The sequence below is a fragment of the Odontesthes bonariensis genome, chromosome 21 (genome assembly GCF_027942865.1).
Source record: "Odontesthes bonariensis isolate fOdoBon6 chromosome 21, fOdoBon6.hap1, whole genome shotgun sequence".
NCBI lineage: Eukaryota > Metazoa > Chordata > Actinopteri > Atheriniformes > Atherinopsidae > Odontesthes > Odontesthes bonariensis.
Genome location: NC_134526.1, coordinates 4,896,864 through 4,916,997, shown reverse-complemented (window position 1 = coordinate 4,916,997; position 20,134 = coordinate 4,896,864). Strand labels below are relative to the sequence as shown.

At 40.2% G+C, this 20,134-nt stretch overlaps 2 protein-coding genes across 2 annotated transcripts in view; one reads left to right on the top strand and one right to left on the bottom strand.

Annotated features, from left to right (window-relative positions):
* The first annotated feature begins 260 nt into the window (after positions 1-260).
* c21h16orf89 (chromosome 21 C16orf89 homolog) lies at positions 261-15,358 on the top strand. The gene is made up of 8 exons (XM_075453169.1): positions 261-469; positions 3,991-4,143; positions 5,700-5,850; positions 7,577-7,694; positions 9,521-9,683; positions 10,454-10,558; positions 12,335-12,424; positions 12,827-15,358. Exons 1-8 carry the CDS (start codon positions 289-291, stop codon positions 12,928-12,930), a joined length of 1,065 nt encoding a protein of 354 aa, XP_075309284.1. The 5' UTR covers positions 261-288; the 3' UTR covers positions 12,931-15,358.
* Positions 15,009-20,134, bottom strand: part of ift70 (intraflagellar transport 70) — a 20,213-nt gene continuing 15,087 nt past the window's right edge. Inside the window, exons 15-19 of the mRNA XM_075453168.1 lie at positions 19,393-19,464; positions 18,022-18,125; positions 17,825-17,903; positions 16,689-16,818; positions 15,009-15,512 (exon numbers count right to left, since the gene is read on the bottom strand). Of these exons, the coding sequence (XP_075309283.1) occupies positions 15,376-15,512; positions 16,689-16,818; positions 17,825-17,903; positions 18,022-18,125; positions 19,393-19,464 (522 nt within the window). The 3' untranslated portion in view covers positions 15,009-15,375. The remainder of the gene's footprint in view (positions 15,513-16,688; positions 16,819-17,824; positions 17,904-18,021; positions 18,126-19,392; positions 19,465-20,134) is intronic.

The window sequence follows — 20,134 nt, the reverse complement described above, 5'->3', positions numbered from 1 at the left end:
AAAAAATTGTTATTGGCTTTGTATGAATTTAACTAATTTGGGATTAAATTAACTGGATTATGGTTGTGTTATTGGTCTTATTTGTTGTGATTTTGACGCTATATGAATAAAACTGAATTGAGTAAGTTTGGCATTAATTTGAGAGCCCAATTTAAAAAATAAAACGTGGATATTTGTTATAATATGTCGTATTGCTGTCCCCTCTGACGTCACGGCCGTCCCTCCCCCTGTTAGAGGACGGTCAGTCCCCCCCGCAGCTGTTGTTTACCGTGTGTCTCCAGCCTGAAGATGCGGGCATCGAGGCTCCGGCTGGCCGCGGCGCTGACTCTGCTCGCCGCAGCGGTGTGCGGGTCGCGGGCGGAGGTTATCGATGACATCCTGGGCAGCCTCTCCCGCGGGGTGTCCTTCCTGGAGCGGCAGCACGGGCACATCAACCTGGACGGGGCGGTGGGCTTCGTCATGCTGCAGGGTAGGTCCGCAGATCCTCCAGCTGCGGCAAACATCTGGAAATCATCCGCAGTTCTGCTTTGCTCGGACTAATTTACAGCAGATTTCCACATTTCTGAGGAAAACGTGTTTTTCATAATCAAAAGATAAATTAGGATGTTGACTTTCTGCAGCTAGTTTGGCTTTTTCACCAGATAATCTGTGACATGAATCTGTTATTAAAACACAAAACTCTCAGGTTTTTTGTTAAAATGCATATAAACATGCACTGAATGACAGAAAACACACAGTTTATGCTCCAAAAAGTGCTTAAAACTGACTTTATTAACATTAAAATGGGATCAGACACAAGTTCACGTTTAACCGTTTAACCTTTAGTCAAGGGACTAAAGATGGAAATTAGCCTTATGGCTACAATCTTGTATATTTTGCATTTTGTTTTAAATGCTAGTAATATATGCTGTCCCTTTGTTAAATAAACTTGAAACTTGAAACTTGAAACCTCTGCACGAGAAAAAAGTAAAGAAAAAATGTTTCTTTGCATTTTTAAATTTATTATGAGCAATAAAAAAATCTGAATTAATGTGTTTTCACAAATGACACTTTATGGTGAAAGTATGAAATTTAAAAAAAGTGATGTCATAACACGCTTTCTTTTAGTTTTACAAACATAAACTAAGTTTTAGAGACGTTTAGGAAGGTGAACCTCTTTATTTAGTCTGTTTTAAAGCATTTTTTCTATAAAAAAAACCACATAAACTTTGTATAATGATTAATAAGTAAGTGAAATTTTATGTATAGAGCAGCTTTTAAGATAAAATCCCAAAGTGCTTCCCAGTGAAATACAGAAAACATTAAGAATATAAAAACAAAAGCGAATAAAAAGCAAGTTTAGCTGCAGATTAAAGCCAAAACTCATAATAATTTTCTCTCTCTGAATAATTCAGTTTTCAGGCCGAGAGCTTGTAGAACCTCAGAGGGAAATTCAACAACTCCCGCTGAGCAGAATCAGGGAAAATAATGTAACAGAAACTGGGTCACCAGCAGCTCCAGAACCAGAGCAGAACCAATGAAAATAGAGATATATGAAGGAGGGGGGGTCTGACGCAGGATGGTTCAGGGTCACCAAAACCAGAGCGTTTGGTCTACAAATGGGACAGATTGATGGAGATCAAATCAAAATTATACAGCACATTTCATGTACAAAACAATTCAAAGAGCTTCACATAAAATAAAAGGATTGCAGCAGGGAGTGGAAGAAGCATTAAAAATACATAAAAGAATGTAAAGAGAAACAAATAAAATAATTTAAATGAATTTAAAAACAAGCAACAATCCAGATAAGTTCAAAGATAGCGTGCAGATTTCATGCATAGACACATGAGAAAAGAAATGTTTTTAACCTGGATTTAAAAATGTCTCCATTTGGTGAAAGTTTAATCTCCACTGGCAGTTTGTTCCACTTGTTTGCAGCATAATGGATGAGTTTCTCCTGGTCTTTTTTGGAGAGGAAACCTTTAATTCTGTTGATGTTTCTGAGATGGTAAAAAGCTGCCTTGGTGACAGCTTTGATGTGGCTGCTGAAAGTCAGAATTAATAGGAGATAGGAGAGGTTGACGAGGACCCAAATCCAGAAACTAAACTTGTGAAAACCAAACAGAGGGAAGTGGAGATGTGAAACAAACAGAAAAGAAACTTTAGACTAAACCGAGTCCAGGACTGAAGGATAAACACAAGAACAGAAGCAGGACAAGAGCAAGGAAGTCAGATAAATATAAACTAATTCAAACCGAGAACAAACAGGAAAACAGAACCAAACACAACCAGAAGTCCAACCCAAAGCCACAAAATGGTTGACCTGCTGGAAGCTACGGTTCAGTTAAATCCTCTCTGAGCTTCAGAGGCGAGTGAAATGATAAAGGAGCCTCCTGTCTCCTTCAGCAACGTTCAGTAAATGATCGGTCATTCTCACACAGTCAATATGTTCCACTTTTCTGGGGTTTTGTTCGGCTTTTTATCATTTCTTTGCCAAGAAATCACAAAGAAATCAAAGTCTGTTCATGTTTAAACACGATAAAAACACACAGGAAGGAGAATCCGACATGTTTATTGTTTGTAGTTTAATGTCAGATTCTCTGTTGTTTTCACATCCACTAAAAAAGCAGGTTTTTAACCTTCTGAACATGTTTTCATGCGTTAAAAGGCTTGTATGTTCTGTTTTAACGGGACCACTGTCCTGGTCCTTATGTACGTGCACGGGAGATTAATCGAATTATTCAGTATGTTAGACGCTGTAGACCGTGAGAGAAAACCTTAGATCACGGTCCATGTCAGTCCAGCTGAATTCTCCGCAGAGACGCCGTCTTTAAGCGACTTTAACGGCGATTCTGTCAGATGAGGCTGTGGCTATAAAATCAGGATTTTATTAGAGCAGAGCGACAGGCTGGAAACGCATTTCTGTTTCCTGTTATTTGGTGGAGTACGCAGCCCCAGAAGATCTGTCTAAAATACTCTAATGTTCAAGATAATGTAATTAAACTAGGGCTGGGCAACGATTAAAATGTTTAATCTAATTAATCACATGATTTCCCTGATTAATCACGATTAATCGCATTTGTACGCAAAATCCCAAAATGAATCCAAAAGTAGTGTATAGCTTTTAGCATTTAGTTTTATTTTAAATGTGCTGCCATATGAATGAAAGTGCCATAACATTTGTTGTGCAAACACACTTTTAACATCAGCATCTTTCTGTAGTTTTTATGTAGAAGCCTCGCTCCACTGGCTGTTTCCTTGAATGACTTGCTGCTATCAGTTGTGTGTTTTGCCTTTAAGTGATATTTCAGACTGGAACTACTACGCTGAGAAGACAATTCAACTTGGCAGTGTTTACAGATGACTTTGGTTCTGTCGACTCCGCCGTCTGGAAGAACTTTAACATGAAAATGGCCGAGTAAAAGTTCCGTACCCTTCTCCATGTTTGGTGGATCCGTCGATTACTTTCTTTTCCTGTTCCACAGCAGACAGCAGCAGACTTTTACAAAATAAAAGCCTGTGAGCAACAGACTTTTACAATAATAAAAGCCTGTGAGCAACAGACTTTTACAAAATAAAAGCCTGTGAGCAACAGACTTTTACAAAATAAAAGCCTGTGAGCAACAGACTTTTACAATAATAAAAGCCTGTGAGAAACAGACTTTTACCAAATAAAAGCCTGTGAGCAACAGTATTTTACAATAATAAAATGAATAATAAAACCTGCGTTAATGCGCGCTAAAATATTTATTTGCGTTGAAATAATTAACGAGTTAACGCGATAAAAGCGAGTTAACTCGCCCAGTCCTAATCCCAACATAATAAAGTAGCAAAGTCTCACAGCTCCAATCAATCCACCCGACTTCCCTCATGATCCGCCCCCAGAAAAGGGGCAGATTATAGTTCAAAATGGTGGTGAATGGGCCCAAGTTAGTGACTCTGGAGCGGGATGACGGCGTCTTCCCCCGAGTGTCTGAACTGCTTCCTGTTGTTTGTTTTTGGTCTCAGCTGAGCTGAAGGAGGCGGTTCGGACGTGGCCTCACACCGACCCGGTCAGCTGGGCTCAGAGGACCTCCGCTGTCGCTCTGGTCAAGCGACTCGACCAGAGTCTGGAGAAGGCCATTGGCGCCCTGAAGCAGAACGACCCCAAATACTACCGAGGTGAGACCTCAGGTTACAAAGCTCGCTGTCAGGATCAGGATGAGCAGGGTTCAGGGTCCAGTTTTAAGAGTGTTGAAGCAGAAAATAGAACAGAAAGCATATGAGTTTGTAAAAAGAATATCAAATTATTCAGCAAAAATAGACTTTGCTCTGCTAAAAAAGTAAAAGAGCAACAGATATGACACATTTGAGTTCCCACCCAAAATCCTCCACCAACACTCAAATCAACTAAGAAGCATTTTAAGAACCCCCCCTCCTTTCCCTCTTCAAACTATTTTTATTATTATTTACTTTCTTTTATTTATTTACGTATTCATTTATTTTATTTATTTTATCTTTTAATTAATCTTACTTTATTCTATTTTACCCATATTATCATTGTTACTACTATTGTTATTATTGTTATTACACATTTATTTATTTTATTTATCCTTTTTAAATATGAGTATATTTCTTAAGATATCTGAATGTACTTATTTATTACTTATTTTATTAAATTATTGTTATTGCTGTCTGTGTGTCTGTTCGATAATTCATTGTGAAAAATCAATAAAAAAAATAGTTGAAACTAGAAGCATTTCTGATTGACTAAATACAAACTACCAATAAAAGATAAATCAATTAAGTCAATCAAACATGTGCCTTTGCAGATATTTTCTAATGAACATGTCCGATTCATTCGATTATTATTTGAGTTGGGTTTTAAACTGCTGAGTCATGACTTCACCTTTCATCATAAAACTGTTTTTGTTTTGTATCCAAACTGTTTAAGACCTCAAAGACCTCTGATATGAAGTCATTTTTAAGTAACTGTGTCTCAGATCGACGTATTTCACACCTTTCTGGGTGAAACTTTGCAGGACAATGAGTTTATTTATTAGTCTCTATGTCATATAAATGAAATCCGTGTCAGATTAGTCCACGATGACACATTATCTTTGTGGAAACTGGTGCTCACAGCTTCATTTGGACCTAAAACAAAAGTTTTGTAAGTCAGAAAAGAAAAAAATATTTTTAAACAAGTACATGGAAGAGGAAGTATGTTAACGATGAGGGATAAATATATGAATAGAATAGGCTTAATTGTTATATTGTAATTTAATTAGTATATGGTATATATGGTATATATTTATCTAGATATTTAGGAAGTGTATATATATATATAGGTGTATTGTAGTTAGGATATTTGTAAACTGAAGAGTAGTTAAAAAGGGATGGGAAACAAAAAAAAAAGTATTGTACTTCTTCCCATTCCTTTTTTTTCGAACAATGTGTGGTCTTTTGTTTTGTATTAGCACTTAATGTGATTAAATTTTTTTTAAATAATTTTTTTTAATTTCTCTTAAATAGAATACTTACATACATTTTCTTTTTTATACATGTTCGAAAAAATAAAAATCTATCATCATCATCAATGTGAGTTATCATTTGTTAAAACCAGTTGGCTGCAGCCATGAACACTGACCTGATTTTTAACTTTATTAAATGTTAATGAAGGTTTGTAGAAGCTGAATTTTACTGATAAGCGGTTCCAACGAGGTGTTCTGTTTATCCAGAGTTTGAGCCGCTGCTGTCGTGGACCTTCTGGCTGATTCCTCAGGAGTGGCGCTCCACCGATCCCAGCCTGGTTTACCCCTCCATCATGACCACCGAGTGCTACGACGAGCAGCTGAGCGACAAGTGTCTGACCCTGCTGCTGGGAACCTGGTACGAGCCCACAGAGGCAGGACACTGTGGGTTTTATCTCTCAGGCGGTTCAGTTTGTCCAACTTTGTTGCTTTGACTCAAACTTAAAGGGACAGTTCGCCTCTTCTGACATGAAGCTGTGTAACATCCCATATCAGCAACATCATTTCTGAACATCTTCTTACCCCCTGCTGCGTCCTGTGAGCAGAGTTCCAGCCTCGTTTTGGTGTTGATGAAGGTAGTTAAAAAGTCAGACCTCACAATCTCTTGGCACTATTTTCTCTCCCTTCGTATCACTGCCTGCTGCCGCCTGCCGACAGCCGCACCTGTTACGGTGTTTGCTGCTCGGAAGCAGGGGACTGCTCGGTCTGCGCTTCGGTCTGCACAGCCCATAAACAAAAGAAAAGGAAAGGAAACAAAACGAAAGGAAAGGAAAAGAGAAGGAAAGGAAAGGAAACAAAAAGAAAGGAAAGGAAACAAAAAGAGAAGGAAAGAAAAGGAAACAAAAAGAGAAGGAAAGGAAATAAAACAAAAGGAAACAAAACAAAACAAAAGGAAAGGAAACAAAACGAAAGGAAAAGAAAGGAAAGGAAACAAAACGAAAGGAAAAGAAAGGAAAGGAAACAAAACGAAAGGAAAAGAAAGGAAAGGAAACAAAACGAAAGGAAAAGAAACAAAAGGAAAGGAAACAAAACGAAAGGAAAAGAAACAAAACGAAAGGAAAAGAAAGGAAAGGAAACAAAACGAAAGGAAAAGAAAGGAAAGGAAACAAAACAAAAGGAAAAGAGAGGAAAGGAAAGGAAACAAAAGGAAAGGAAACAAAAAGAAAGGAAAAGAGAAGGAAAGGAAAGGAAACAAAACAAAAGGAAACAAAACAAAACAAAAGGAAAGGAAACAAAACGAAAGGAAAAGAAACTAAACGAAAGGAAAAGAAAGGAAAGGAAAGGAAAAGAAAGGAAAGGAAACAAAACGAAAGGAAAAGAAACAAAAGGAAAGGAAACAAAACGAAAGGAAAAGAAACAAAACGAAAGGAAAAGAAAGGAAAGGAAACAAAACGAAAGGAAAAGAAACAAAAGGAAAGGAAACAAAACGAAAGGAAAAGAAACAAAAGGAAAGGAAAAGAAAGGAAAGGAAACAAAACGAAAGGAAAGAGAGGAAAGGAAAGGAAACAAAAGGAAAGGAAACAAAAAGAAAGGAAAAGAGAAGGAAAGGAAAGGAAACAAAACAAAAGGAAACAAAACAAAACAAAAGGAAAGGAAACAAAACGAAAGGAAAAGAAACTAAACGAAAGGAAAAGAAAGGAAAGGAAAGGAAAAGAAAGGAAAGGAAACAAAACGAAAGGAAAAGAAAGGAAACAAAACAAAAGGAAAAGAAAGGAAAGGAAAGGAAACAAAAGGAAAGGAAAGAGAAGGAAAGGAAAGGTCTGACTTTTTCCTGGACAACATTTTGTGATGCAAATGTATTACTCTGTTGAACGCATATTGTTTTGAGAAGCAAGACGCTTTATTTTTTAAACCCCAGCCAACTAGCCGGACTACCTTCATCAACACCAAAACGAGGCTGGAACTCTGCTCACAGGACGCAGCAGGGGGTAAGAAGATGTTCATAAATGATGTTGCTGATATGGGATGTTCCACAGCTTCATGTCAGAAGAGGCGAACTGTCCCTTTAAGTGTTTTAACGTTGTGATGTGTGCCTGAGAGTCTCAGAGTGACGACACTCACCGGTCTGCTTCATGCTCGAACAGGAAGATGAACGGGACGCCGTGCATCGTCACAAAGCCCTGTCGGGACACCATGACCCGATTCGGATGTCCACGCTACTCCCTGTCCCACCAGCTGCTCTACTTCATGATCGGAAGAATGGTGAGAGGTCGCAGGACACCGAAAAGCATCCAAAATCTACTCGAGTCCATCGAGCTTAGGAAAAAACCTTTGGATAATTATGACGTAGCATGAAAAATACAGCAAAGATGCAAAAGCATGTAAAGTTCTGTCCAAAAGTCCCATTAAAACCTGTTCAAACATGAATATAAACCCAGAATCTTCAGAAATCTTTAAGGTTTTAAGATGTTAGCTCCAGAATTCATGGTTCCTGAGGATTAAACGTCGACTTTATGAGGACAGCAGCATTTATCTTAGGCTGAGCAGGTAATATACTGTAAAATCATCCTGATCCAGCCATCATTTCTTCATATATTTCCAGAAAAAAGAGGAAATAGTTGCTGTGATTCACTGAACCAAACCTGAACATAAATACAGAGTTAGTTCAGCTCTGAGCAGCTTTAAAGTGAATATCTGCAGATGTTTCCATGGTAACAGCTGCAGAGATTCACTGAAACATGTTCCAACATGAACTTAAACCCAGAATCTGAGTCAGAACCAGAGTTAGTTCAGTTCTGAGCAGCTTTAAAGTGAATATCTGCTCTGAGCTCTGAGCCTGAACCCTCTCAGACGAGCTTTCTGTCCTTTCTTTAAGGAGTCTTCAGGAATAGTTCTCCAGGCTTCTTGAAGGACATCCCAAAGCTCTTCTTTGGATGTGGGCTGCCTTTTGTTGCGTTCTCTGCCAACATGATCCCACACTGCTTCAGTAATGTTGAGCTCCGGGCTCTGGGGAGGATTCATCCCTCCATCAGACCTGCTGCCACTGATTTTCAGCCCACTTCTTGTGTCCTTTGGCACAGCTCAGCCTTTTCTCCCTGTTTCCCTTCCTTAAGAACGGCTTCCTGACAGCCACCCTTCCATGGAGCCCATTTCTGATGAGGCTTGGGCCAACAGCAGATGGATCAGCTGAAGGTCCAGATGCATCTCTCAGCTCCTGTGTCAGGTCTTTGCTGGATGTTTTCCTCTTTCTTAAGGACATCACTTTCAGATCCTGTTCATCTGCTGGAGATAGTTCTTTAGGCCTGACACTTCTTCTTCTGTCCTCCACTTGTCCAGTTTCCTCAAATGTTTTAAGGACACACTGCACCCCATGCTGAGATATGCCAAGTTTTCAGCTAACAGCTCTTTGGGAATCACCTTGTTGCTGCAGAAATCCTGTTTTCTGTCTGTCACACTGTGTTATCTTTGCTGTTTTTCACACATGCAGCTAAAGAAATGGGAACAAATCTTAATTCCAGTCTAAAACCCACAAAGAGCTTCTAGATTATTCATTTCTGGTGGCATAAAACAGTTTAATCATTTCATTTATATGAATTGTTCCATAATTAGTCATTAGATTATATCTTATATTCCTTTTTTAAGCTTTAAATGAAATCTTATTTACTTTTTATTGATATTGAATAACATACAATTCTTATTATTGTCTGTTTTTTTCCTACTTTTCTACTTTTAGACGTGATAACGTTCATTATTTTGGGATTAGGATTTTTTTAAAACTGAATTTCTTATATTAATTTGACTCTTTTGGTAACTGAAAGCAGTTTTAAACGTAAATGTACAAAAAAGTTGAAACTATGAAGCTGTTTTTCACAGATGCAACTAAAGAAATGGGAACAAATGATGTGTCTCTGTGACAGGCTGCTGGGAACAAAGTGCCTAAAGATCCAGTTTAAAACGGCTTCTTTGCTCAGTTGGACACAACACTGGTTCATCCCTTGAGTTAGGAGCCTTTTTCCTGCCTGAATGGTTAACAGAGTTAGGGTTAATATTACTGTTAACATAAGACTTTGTTTGCTTTTCCACCTCAGAAAGGCTGCAACAACCTGCTGAAAGGTGACACACGAGCATCCCGGGTAAACATGACCGAACAAAACTACCAGCAGATCTTCTGCTCCAACATGATGAAGACCAACCAGGACATCGTCACCGACGGTTTGACCGAACAGACGGTCGACATCTTCATTGAAAACAGTGAGCTTAAACTTGTTCTTACTGCCTTCAGGTGGCGCTCTGACTGTAAACCGTAGATAAGAAGCGGATGTCGTCACCGTTACAATCAGTCATTCATTTGAGAATTGCAGTTTTTCAGCCTCCATTTGCAGAGGTGACCGTGATTAAACATAAATATCGATTATTGAGACGTCATGTCTGTTAAATTATTGAGTTATTTTCTCTGAATTTAGCTAACAACACCATAATGAGAGCCGGAGATATTTGGTAGCCAGCAGCCCTGGTGGTCACCGGTAGTATTGCACTTTATTGGCTTCATTGGTATGATAACGTGATTTTGTCCATCTTTAACGTACATTTCATGACTCTGATGCATCATAAGAATGTTGTGCAAAACACTTTCTAGCATCTACGCTGCTATTTAAACATTTCTACTTATTTCAAAGTCCTCTTAGATAAGAAACCTTCTATTGTGTACATTTTCATACTTAAAAAGAGCGAAAAAAATTACTTTTATTTTGTATATTTTTTGTGGGTTTAGGACCAACAAGCTCAAATTTCCAAAAACCATAACGTCAAATGTTTGTTTTTATCCAGAAAATAAAGTAAAAAAGGAGAAAAAGGTAGAACTTTGATATAAATTATTTATATTTTCTACATTTTTTCCCAACTTGGCTTCTTTCTGTGTTGTAAACACGGACATATTTACATGGTTACTGATGCAGGATTGTGATCTTCTTTTGGGATCAGTTGGGAATGGTCTAAAACTCTTCTCCTCTTCCCTTTGACAGTCCTGATTTGTGGATTGGCGGGTTTCTCAGACTTCCACAAAGCCGACTGGCTGCAGCACATCCTCAGGCTGCAGGACGAGGAAGTCGGCTGCTTCGGAAGGGACAGTAAGTATCAGTCGTTACGGATTATTTCAGACCAGTTACACCCACTAACCTGCGAATACACTGACTAAGTTACTATCCTGTGATAGCAGCAGGTAATAATTACTCTCAAACATGCTAAATTACACCCCTTAATGCTTCACAGACAAGATTAAAAACCAAGTGTAGCAACCAAAGTAACCCATACCTGTGTAATAAAACTTTAAAATTATAAGGTTTTCTTTTTAAAAGTAACAAATCCAACAAGGGCAGGATGTTCAACAATTTAAGGCCATGAATTTTGACACCTACTCTCTTTACCATCCGTGTTAACACTGAGGACCAGATTACTATTACTGGCGCATCCATCTATATGCAGATGACACAACTGTTTATTGTCATAAGAACACTGTATTTTTAGTCCTGTTCTTGGGTTTGGCATCAATGAGACCTGTATAAATAAAGGTTAATTATGATAAAAAACAAAATAAGGTTTACCAGATTTCTTGTAGCAAACCTCAAAAAGGAGGCAGACCTCCTTGAGGATCTGAAAGTTTCTGTTGGAAATAGGGTGCACGGAGTCGAGCTGTGGAGGTAAAATCCTTACTGCCAACATAATCCGTCTTGGGCTTGTTTTAGGTTTTTGATATCAAGGTAACTGGTTCAAAGTTATTTCAAAGAACCGTCGTTTTGTCATAAAACAGAAATACAGGTGTGTATCATCTGAATATTACTTTATATGACAGTGTTTAATAATGTTGCCCACACACAGCGTGTTTAAAGAAAACAGAACTGGGCCCAGGACGTTTCCCTGATGAACACCAGATTCAAAATAACATGTAAATGTTAGGGCTGGGCAACGATTAAAATTTTTAATCTAATTAATCACATGATTTCCCTGATTAATCACGATTAATCGCATTTGTACGCAGAATCCAAAAATTAATCCAAAAGTAGCGTATAGCTTTTAGCATTTAGCTTTATTTTAAATGTGCTGCCATATGAATGAAAGTGCCATAACATTTGTTGTGCAAACACACTTTTAACATCAGCATCTTTCTGTAGTTTTTATGTAGAAGCCTCGCTCCACTGTCTGTTTCCTTGAATGACTTGCTGCTATCAGTTGTGTGTTTTGCCTTTAAGTGATATTTTAGACTGGAACTACTACGCTGAGAAGACAATTCAACTTGGCTGTAAATGCAGGAGTTTCTTTATTTTGAAATACGTGCTTTTATGTTGAAAAAAGTAAAACAGGAAGTAGCGCCGGTTAGCTCCGTGAGCTTCACACAGAGACCGAGGAGCACCTGTAACGGTGATGTTACCTGCTAGTTTATTCTTATTTTATTACTCCATGCTCCAGACTTTTACAATAATAAAAGCGCCATAAAATATTTATCGGCGTTAAATAATTAACAAATTAACGCGATAATAACGAGTTAACTCACCCAGCCCTAATAAATGTTTATTTAAAGTTGCCAATCAAAGCTGCTTATACCCTGGAGATTGTAAGGGTTCCATTATCGCAGTAAAATACAAGCAAATTTAAATTCTGAGCACCAAATCCCCCCCCACTGCAGCAGTTATTTAGCTATCTTGTGCAGTTATCTGTATTTTTACTTAAATTAAAGATCTGAACACTTCTTCCATCACTTCTGATGCCAAATTTGGCTTCAAAGCGAAACATTTAAGAGCAAAGAAACAAAATTAAACTCTGTTTTTAGGTGATTTATTGGGTAAATTCTGTGTAATTAGCACTGAGGGATGAGCTGATTCGTGTTTTCTGCTGTTTCGTGTCCTCAGAGAGCATCATCTCTCAGATCATTGGAGACGAGCTGCTGGAACAGCTGCAGCCTCACAGGAGAGTGAAGAGGCGGGAGAAGATACTTCCAGGTGCGTTTCCTCCGAGGACACTTATCATATAACAACACATGCTGTCGTTTTGTGGCTGCAACCAACAGCGAAATGTCTAAAAATTGATTTGTTTTTCGTTCCTTTTAATTCTTTAATTTCGTGACCCCGAGGTGCAAAACACAAGGACAAAACCCAAAGAATATGACACTTTATACAACACAGAATTACAGAAAGACGACATGAAAACTCAAAACAACTCAATCTAAAGCAGAAATGTTCCAGAAAACACAAAAATGTTTAGTTTTTTTATCTGAAATGTTATTGTTTTGTCACTTCAGGGCCACCGTACGTGTATTAACCTCCTGTTTAATACATTTAGTTACTGTTTTTCGGACATTTTTACCTGAATCTTCCGTGTTTCCGTCATCTCTCGTCCGACAGACGGCTGTTCCAGTCACATGACGGCGGTGGCGGTCGGCGCTCTGGGAGGATACCTGAACTTTTACCTGGCAGAACAGGACATAACGAAGAGGCCGCTGTCCTGAACCACGTTCCCACGAGTAGATCGTCAGGTAGAGGTGTTCCCTGCTGATGAAGACCTACTCCAACACACCGTTTCATGAACATAATCGTGATAATTCTTATCGTAAAACGCTGGAATATTTGGCACTAAATGGAAACTGGACAGATTTCTGGAGCAACAATGAAGCCGATCTCTTAAACTTAGGCATAAATAATGATAAATCCCAGCAAGGTGTCAGTTGAAAGTAGTGATGCTCCAATTTTAAATGATGACCACGGATCAGATGGTGCTGTGGTCAGGAGACTTTTTCCTCTGAATGCAGCAGTTTCTGGAGTCTGTGATGCTGATAATTAAATTTCTGCCGCCCGTTTTTCAAGAATAATTTGAATACAAGAAGATCAGATTTATTGTCGTGTACAGGGAAGACACAAAATTTGTCCTCCACTTTTAAACCTTCGAGGTTGGCACCCGTTAAACACACATGTAGGGTCACATAGGGCCATACACTACGGGGTACGGTGCCTTGCTCAAGGGCACCTCGGCCGTGGCAAGGAGGTGGATTGACACCCCTCCAGCTGTCAGTTTCACCTTTCTTTGAGTGGGGAGAGTGGGAATCGAACTGCCAACCTTCCAGGACGACCCACTCTAACCACTGAGCCACGGCCGCCCCCGTCCTCGATGCAAATCGTCTGCTTCGACGCTTCGTTTTAACTCCCACCAACATGTTCTGCTCAGCGGTGGCCCTGTTTCACACAGACGGTTATTACTGTCGCACAACGTGCGCACGTTTGAAGGAAACTAGAGAAAACGACGAGGAGCAAAATCAGAGAAAAAGAGGAAAATGTCTAAAGTTTAGGAGCATTTCAAAGAAAAGAAAAGAGAAATACTGCACAGTGTGTCCATTGTAAAAGCAGGTTAGCTTAGCACGATAGCACAAAGTCAATGCTACAATATCTCAGCAGAAAGCAGCCAGTTCACATATTGAGCCCACTGAGCGGAACAAACACAAGGGAACATTTCACGTTAGCATTTCAATGGAAATCAGTCAGCTTGTTAGCTAAGAGGGAAGCTAGCAGAGAGCAGAAGGAAGCTAGCAGAGAACAGAAGGAAGCTAGCAGAGAACAGAGGGAAGCTAGCAGTGAACAGAAGGAAGCTAGCAGAGAGCAGAAGGAAGCTAGCAGAGAACAGAGGGAAGCTAGCAGAGAACAGAAGGAAGCTAGCAGAGAACAGAGGGAAGCTAGCAGAGAACAGAAGGAAGCTAGCAGTGAACAGAAGGAAGCTAGCAGAGAACAGAAGGAAGCTAGCAGAGAACAGAGGGAAGCTAGCAGTGAATAGAAGGAAGCTAGCAGTGAACAGAAGGAAGCTAGCAGAGAGCAGAAGGAAGCTAGCAGAGAACAGAAGGAAGCTAGCAGAGAACAGAGGGAAGCTAGCAGAGAACAGAAGGAAGCTAGCAGAGAACAGAGGGAAGCTAGCAGAGAACAGAAGGAAGCTAGCAGAGAGCAGACAGAAGCTGGCAGAGATCAGAAGGATGCTAGCAGAGAACAGAAGGAAGCTAGCAGAGAAAAGAAGGATGCTAGCAGAGATCAGAAGGAAGCTAGCAGAGAACAGAAGGAATCTAGCAGAGAACAGAAGGAAGCTAGCAGAGATCAGAAGGAAGCTAGCAGAGAACAGAAGGAAGCTAGCCGAGATCAGAAGGACGCTAGCAGAGAACAGAAGGAAGCTAGCAGAGAACAAAAGGAAGCTAGCAGAGAACAGAGGGACGCTAGCAGAGAACAGAAGGACGTTAGCAGAGATCAGAAGGACGTTAGCAGAGAACAGAAGGACGCTAGCAGAGAACAGAAGGACGTTAGCAGAGATCAGAAGGAAGCTAGCAGAGATCAGAAGGAAGCTAGCAGAGAACAGAAGGCAGCTGAGGCAACTTGTGTTTATCGTTTTGTAAAAGTAGTGGCTAATTTCTATTGAAATGTCACCAATTTACACTTTGCTTATTTTACAAAGAGATTGAACATTGGAGCGTGTACAGAGCACCCAGGTCCATTCGTGCATCAGGTATTCGACTCCATCTGGGTGTGTTAGTCCAGTTTTAAGAGCAGCAATTTCGTACAGTTTCAGTCCTTCGAACATTTTATTCAAACATAATAATTCCAGTTTGGCATTTTTTCTGTAATTTGGAACCAAAAAAGCAGATTGGAGCATCTCTATTTAAACACACATTTAATTTACATTTATTTTACACTTAAGACAAAATAAAACTGTCTTAATTTTCCATAAATTATGTTTTTTCCGCTTTTCATGTTAACATTTGATCATTTGAACATAAAAGTAGAAAAAGAGCTGAAACATTAAAGCAGAACATCGAACATTAAAGTTAATGTTCGTAGATTAACTCACGAATCAGCTGTTATCATGTAAACTCCTGTTAGCAGAATAAAGAGAAATAACAAATCAAAGTCTGCTTGAAATGATGTCACTTGTTCCAGCCAATGACCTCGTAGAACAGGGCCTTGAGCAGTCGAGCCTCGTAGGTGACGGTGTTCTTTCCGATGTGAATGTGGCTCTCCTCCAGGGGCTGCTCGATGATGGCTGGCTCCTCCTTCCCGTACACTGCAGGCAGACAAAAAGGACGTTTCGGCACTGAAAATCCAGCTTTAAAGGTGACATATTGTGTAAAACTCCTTCTTCCTGTTCCTGGGAGCATATATCAGGGCGTCTGAGGTGTAAAACTCCTTCTTCCTGTTCCTGGGAGCATATATCAGGGCGTCTGAGGTGTAAAACTCCTTCTTCCTGTTCCTGGGAGCATATATCTGGGCGTCTGAGGTGTAAAACTCCTTCTTCCTGTTCCTGGGAGCATATATCAGGGCGTCTGAGGTGTAAAACTCCTTCTTCCTGTTCCTGGGAGCATATATCAGGCCGTCTGAGGTGTAAAACTCCTTCTTCCTGTTCCTGGGAGCATATATCAGGGCGTCTGAGGTGTAAAACTCCTTCTTCCTGTTCCTGGGATTTCATTTCTAAAGCACGTCACTCCTTAAGTTGGCTCCGCCTTCTAAGGAGTTATTGCTGTTCCTTTAGCAGCAGCTAACGCTAACAGCGTAGCTAGTGAAGGTGACGTACACCAGCTTCTAAGGAGTTATTGCTGTTCCTTTCTGAAAGATGAACATTATTGTTCCTACATTACTTTGTTAGCCGAAGCTTTCTAGCTGAACGGTTCCGTTCTGTAACTCATCAACCTGCAGCTGTGTGGATAAGGTGTGTTTCCAACACAACACCGGTCCTCTCCTCACTCTCGGTGTGCTAACGTTACATTATCGGTGTGTTTCTGATAAAGATTTAGGTGTTTAAAAGTGTCCCAAAGTGTTTAAACGCAGTAATTAACGGTACACATGCATCACTACGAGTTATGCTGTGTGCATCTCCGGCTTGGTCCATCACTGTTGATGAGGAAGCATCGTTTGCTAGCATCTGCTGCTAGCTTACAGCTAAGTAAGTAGCTGTAAGCTAGCAGCAGATGCTAACTTTTAATTTCATTGTTTTTTAGTTGGTTGAATCGTATCTAAGCTGTTTTAATTTGACTTTTTAAAGTGCATATATGTTGTTGGAGGTAAATGTCTTAAAAAAAATCAAACCAAACAAAGAGGGTAACTGCATCTCACCCGTCGAAGCTCGCAGCTTCAGCTCAGGTAAAGTCTGATCCTGCAGGTGAGTTTAAGCCCCCGTCACCCTGATGTGTAACTGAAGTGTTCTGCAGTGTTTCTGCAGGTGTGTGGGGGATGTGCCGCTCACCCTCGCAGTGCTCCAGGAACTGAATGCACTCCTGAACCACGGTGTCCCGCAGCATGACCATGTGTTTGGCCATGTTCTCCAGCAGAGACAGGAAACAGCGCTTGGCGTAGAACCACGTGTCCGTCCCCAGCTAAACACACAAAAAGCACCCAAATTAAGTTGTTACTCACGTACATTTGCCATTTTCTTTCATAAAGCAACACTGAATGAAACCAGAGAAAAGCCTAAATTCACTGTTTTCAAACTGCACAGGACAGAACGTCTCTTTGAATCTGAGGTTGTGAGAAGCTGGTGCGACTGCTGGGCGTCTCGCCAGGCTTCACATTCCTGAAGTCCTCTCTGGTTTCGCTGTGGATGAGTCTGGGAGGGCAGTTGTTGTGAGGATGGCGGCTTGAGTTCTCAGCTGGAGCTCAGTGGACTCAGCTGTTGTGACTGGAGGAGATCAAAGGTCCCTGAAACAGAATCCTGCAGGGCTCCAGGTTGAAGATGGAAAATAACTCGAGCTTTTTGTTGCCAAAATGTGATATTTGGTCTTAGGAAAGTAAAAGCAGAGGCTGAGAAACGGTTCTCTTTACGCTCTCTTTTCTAATTAGTTCCTGAGGATTAAACGTCAACTTTATGAGGACAGCAGCATTTATCTTTGGCTGAGCAGGTAATATACTGTAAAATCATCCTGATCCAGCCATCATTTCTTCATATATTTCCAGAAAAAAGAGGAAATAGTTGCTGTGGTTCCCTGAAACAAACCTGAACATAAAGTTTGTTCAGTTCTTCAGCTTAACAAATAAAAACTCTGGAGAACTATTGATCAGGACCACTTTAAAGATTACAGGAAAGTCTGGATGTTTGGAAGGAAAATGTAAAAAAATGAAGGCTGGATCAGGAGTGTACCAGAATTTCCCAACTGAGGGGAAAGAGAAAATGTTCTTTCATCCCCTTTTCAGACATTTTTTAAATTTTCATGTAGCTAAACGCTGTTAATTTTTTTTTTTTTAGTATTTTTACAGATTTAAAAATGTGTCCAGACAAAAACTTTAAGGACTTATGGTCCAAAATTGCACCCAGAAACGATTGCTGGATGTAAAACTATATAGTTTATAGTAAAAAAAGTTAAATCACAAAACAAAATGGCCGACCTTCTTATTGTAAGGCTCCAGGCTCTTGATGACTCGAGAGATGCCGAAGTCGTAGTTTCCTTTGGCGCAGTACAGCGTCCTGCAAGTTCAGAGAATTAAGGGACAACTTTGGTTCGGTTTTACTGATATGTCAGAACATTTCCAGGTTCTGTGCAGTTTAAACAGCTTCCTGTGTGGCTGGAAGGCAGCAGACTCACCCGATGACCAGGTTGACGATGCACAAGTGGAACACCTTCTTGTCTGGTTCGTCATAGGAGATCTGCTCCTCCTCCTTCTCGATCTTCCTCATCAGCTCTTCGGCCTGTTAGATCAGCACAAAATGAAGAGGAAACAGAGTAGAGACGAGACTCGCTTCACAATAATAACAGGGGCTTTGTTCGAAACCACATATTACATACTACATACTGCATACTGCATACTGCATACTACATACTGCATACTGCATACTGCATACTACATACTGCATACTTATCGATCAGACAGTATGCATAGCGTTTACCCACAATGCATCTCGCTCCTGCCCGAGCCGAAATCAGCCGGCCTGAAGCTGATTTCCCTTAAGCTCTAAACTCTGTAAACTTTAGCAACATTTGAAACATTTTCAGGTGAGAAAGTAGTCGTTTAGATCCCCAACGTGTTGAAAACCTGACAAAATACCGGCCGTTTACAATTTTGTTCCCACGAATTCGGCGCTACTAAAGCTAGCCGCAGTGAGCAACGCACTTCCGGTTATTTTCACGAAATAAAATACCCGTTGCCTTTTATCATAGGGAAAGCCATTACCATACAATTGGTGCTTTTGTTTTGAAAACAGGAAGTGAACCTACCCTCGTTGTAGCTAGCTTGAAACTGCCGTTTTGACAGGAAATGACGATCGGCGACGTCACGTTACGTTGCATCTTGGGTAGTTTGAGTATGAGTAGTAACCTCATGATGCATACGCAACATTTCGGAGAATCTAGGATGCATCCAGGAACTTCTCACTTACTCAAACTCGCATACTAACTTAAAAAGTTAGTATGAGTAGTAGGAGAAGTATGCGGTTTCGAACACATTCTCAATTAAATCCATCCATCCATTATCTAACATTATTCAAGGTCGGGTTGGGAGAAAATACAGGTCCAGGAGGGAGCCGCCGACCTCCTCGTGAGGAATTTTGAGGCAAAATGGGATAAATAATCCCTCCAGTGAGCTCTACTCCCAGTTAGAAGTACCCAAAAAAACTCCCAAGGGTCCTAATTATGGGCCCGGATCACTTCAACCGACTCTTTAGATGCTCATTTCAGCCTCTCCTATCCTTTGGGTCACTACCCAGAACTGTGGTTGGAACAAAGAAGGAGCAGTAAACATCTCGTGTTTCCAAACATCATCATCCTTCGGGTGAATTCTGAGCCTCCTACAGTTAATACGTGCAGCTCTGTAACGAAACATTCGGGAATATTCCTGCAGAAGTTTGAGTTTCTACTCACTGGTGAAGCAAATCTGAAGCCTTTTTCTTTTTAAAAGCAGCAAACAAAGACGTGAATCAGACGCTGTGTTGGTGTAGTGAAGGTGCGGCACAACTTTACCTCCTCGTTTTGGCTGGTCATGATGTAGGACACACACAGGTTGGCCAGGACCACCGCACTCACGTTCAGGATCTAAACCGGGACGCATTTACCCATCAGCGGATTGTTCAGGCATTATTCAACCAGATGGAGACCAGCATCAAGGTCCACACAACGAGCCTTTACAAAACCTTTGGAGGAACCAACCCTGCGAGATCCTACATTTATTATTATTATTATTCTGCTAAAAGATTTCAGCACCCAACTCGTCCCACAGCTCTGAAAAAACACTAAAAATACATAAAAACCTGCGTCTCCACTGAGAACGGCATTCTGGGAGTTTGTGAAAACAATGAGATTTAGCTGAAACCAGTGAGAAACCTCAGGCCTGTTAGGACACCTGTGGCTCAGACATATTTCAAAACAAAAACATCATTCAGAGTTTAAACGTGTCGCAGGAAGTTGGACTTTTTGCTGCCAAAATCAGTGTTTTTTTATATATTTTATAGATTCAACACATTTACAGTTAAAATTCTACTATTTATTCGATAATTCTCCAAAGGACGGTCAGAGTGTGTTGACGTCACATGAAGGCCGAACAGGCCAAACTCCAATAAACTCCATTTCTGTTTGAGATGTGAATTTTCAATTCAAGTTTGGGGGGTGAGAGGTGTCTTAAAATAAAAACTACAAAATACACAGTAGATTAACTAAAAATACACATGTGTGTCCAGAACAAGACTGTGCTGCTCATGATTCCAGA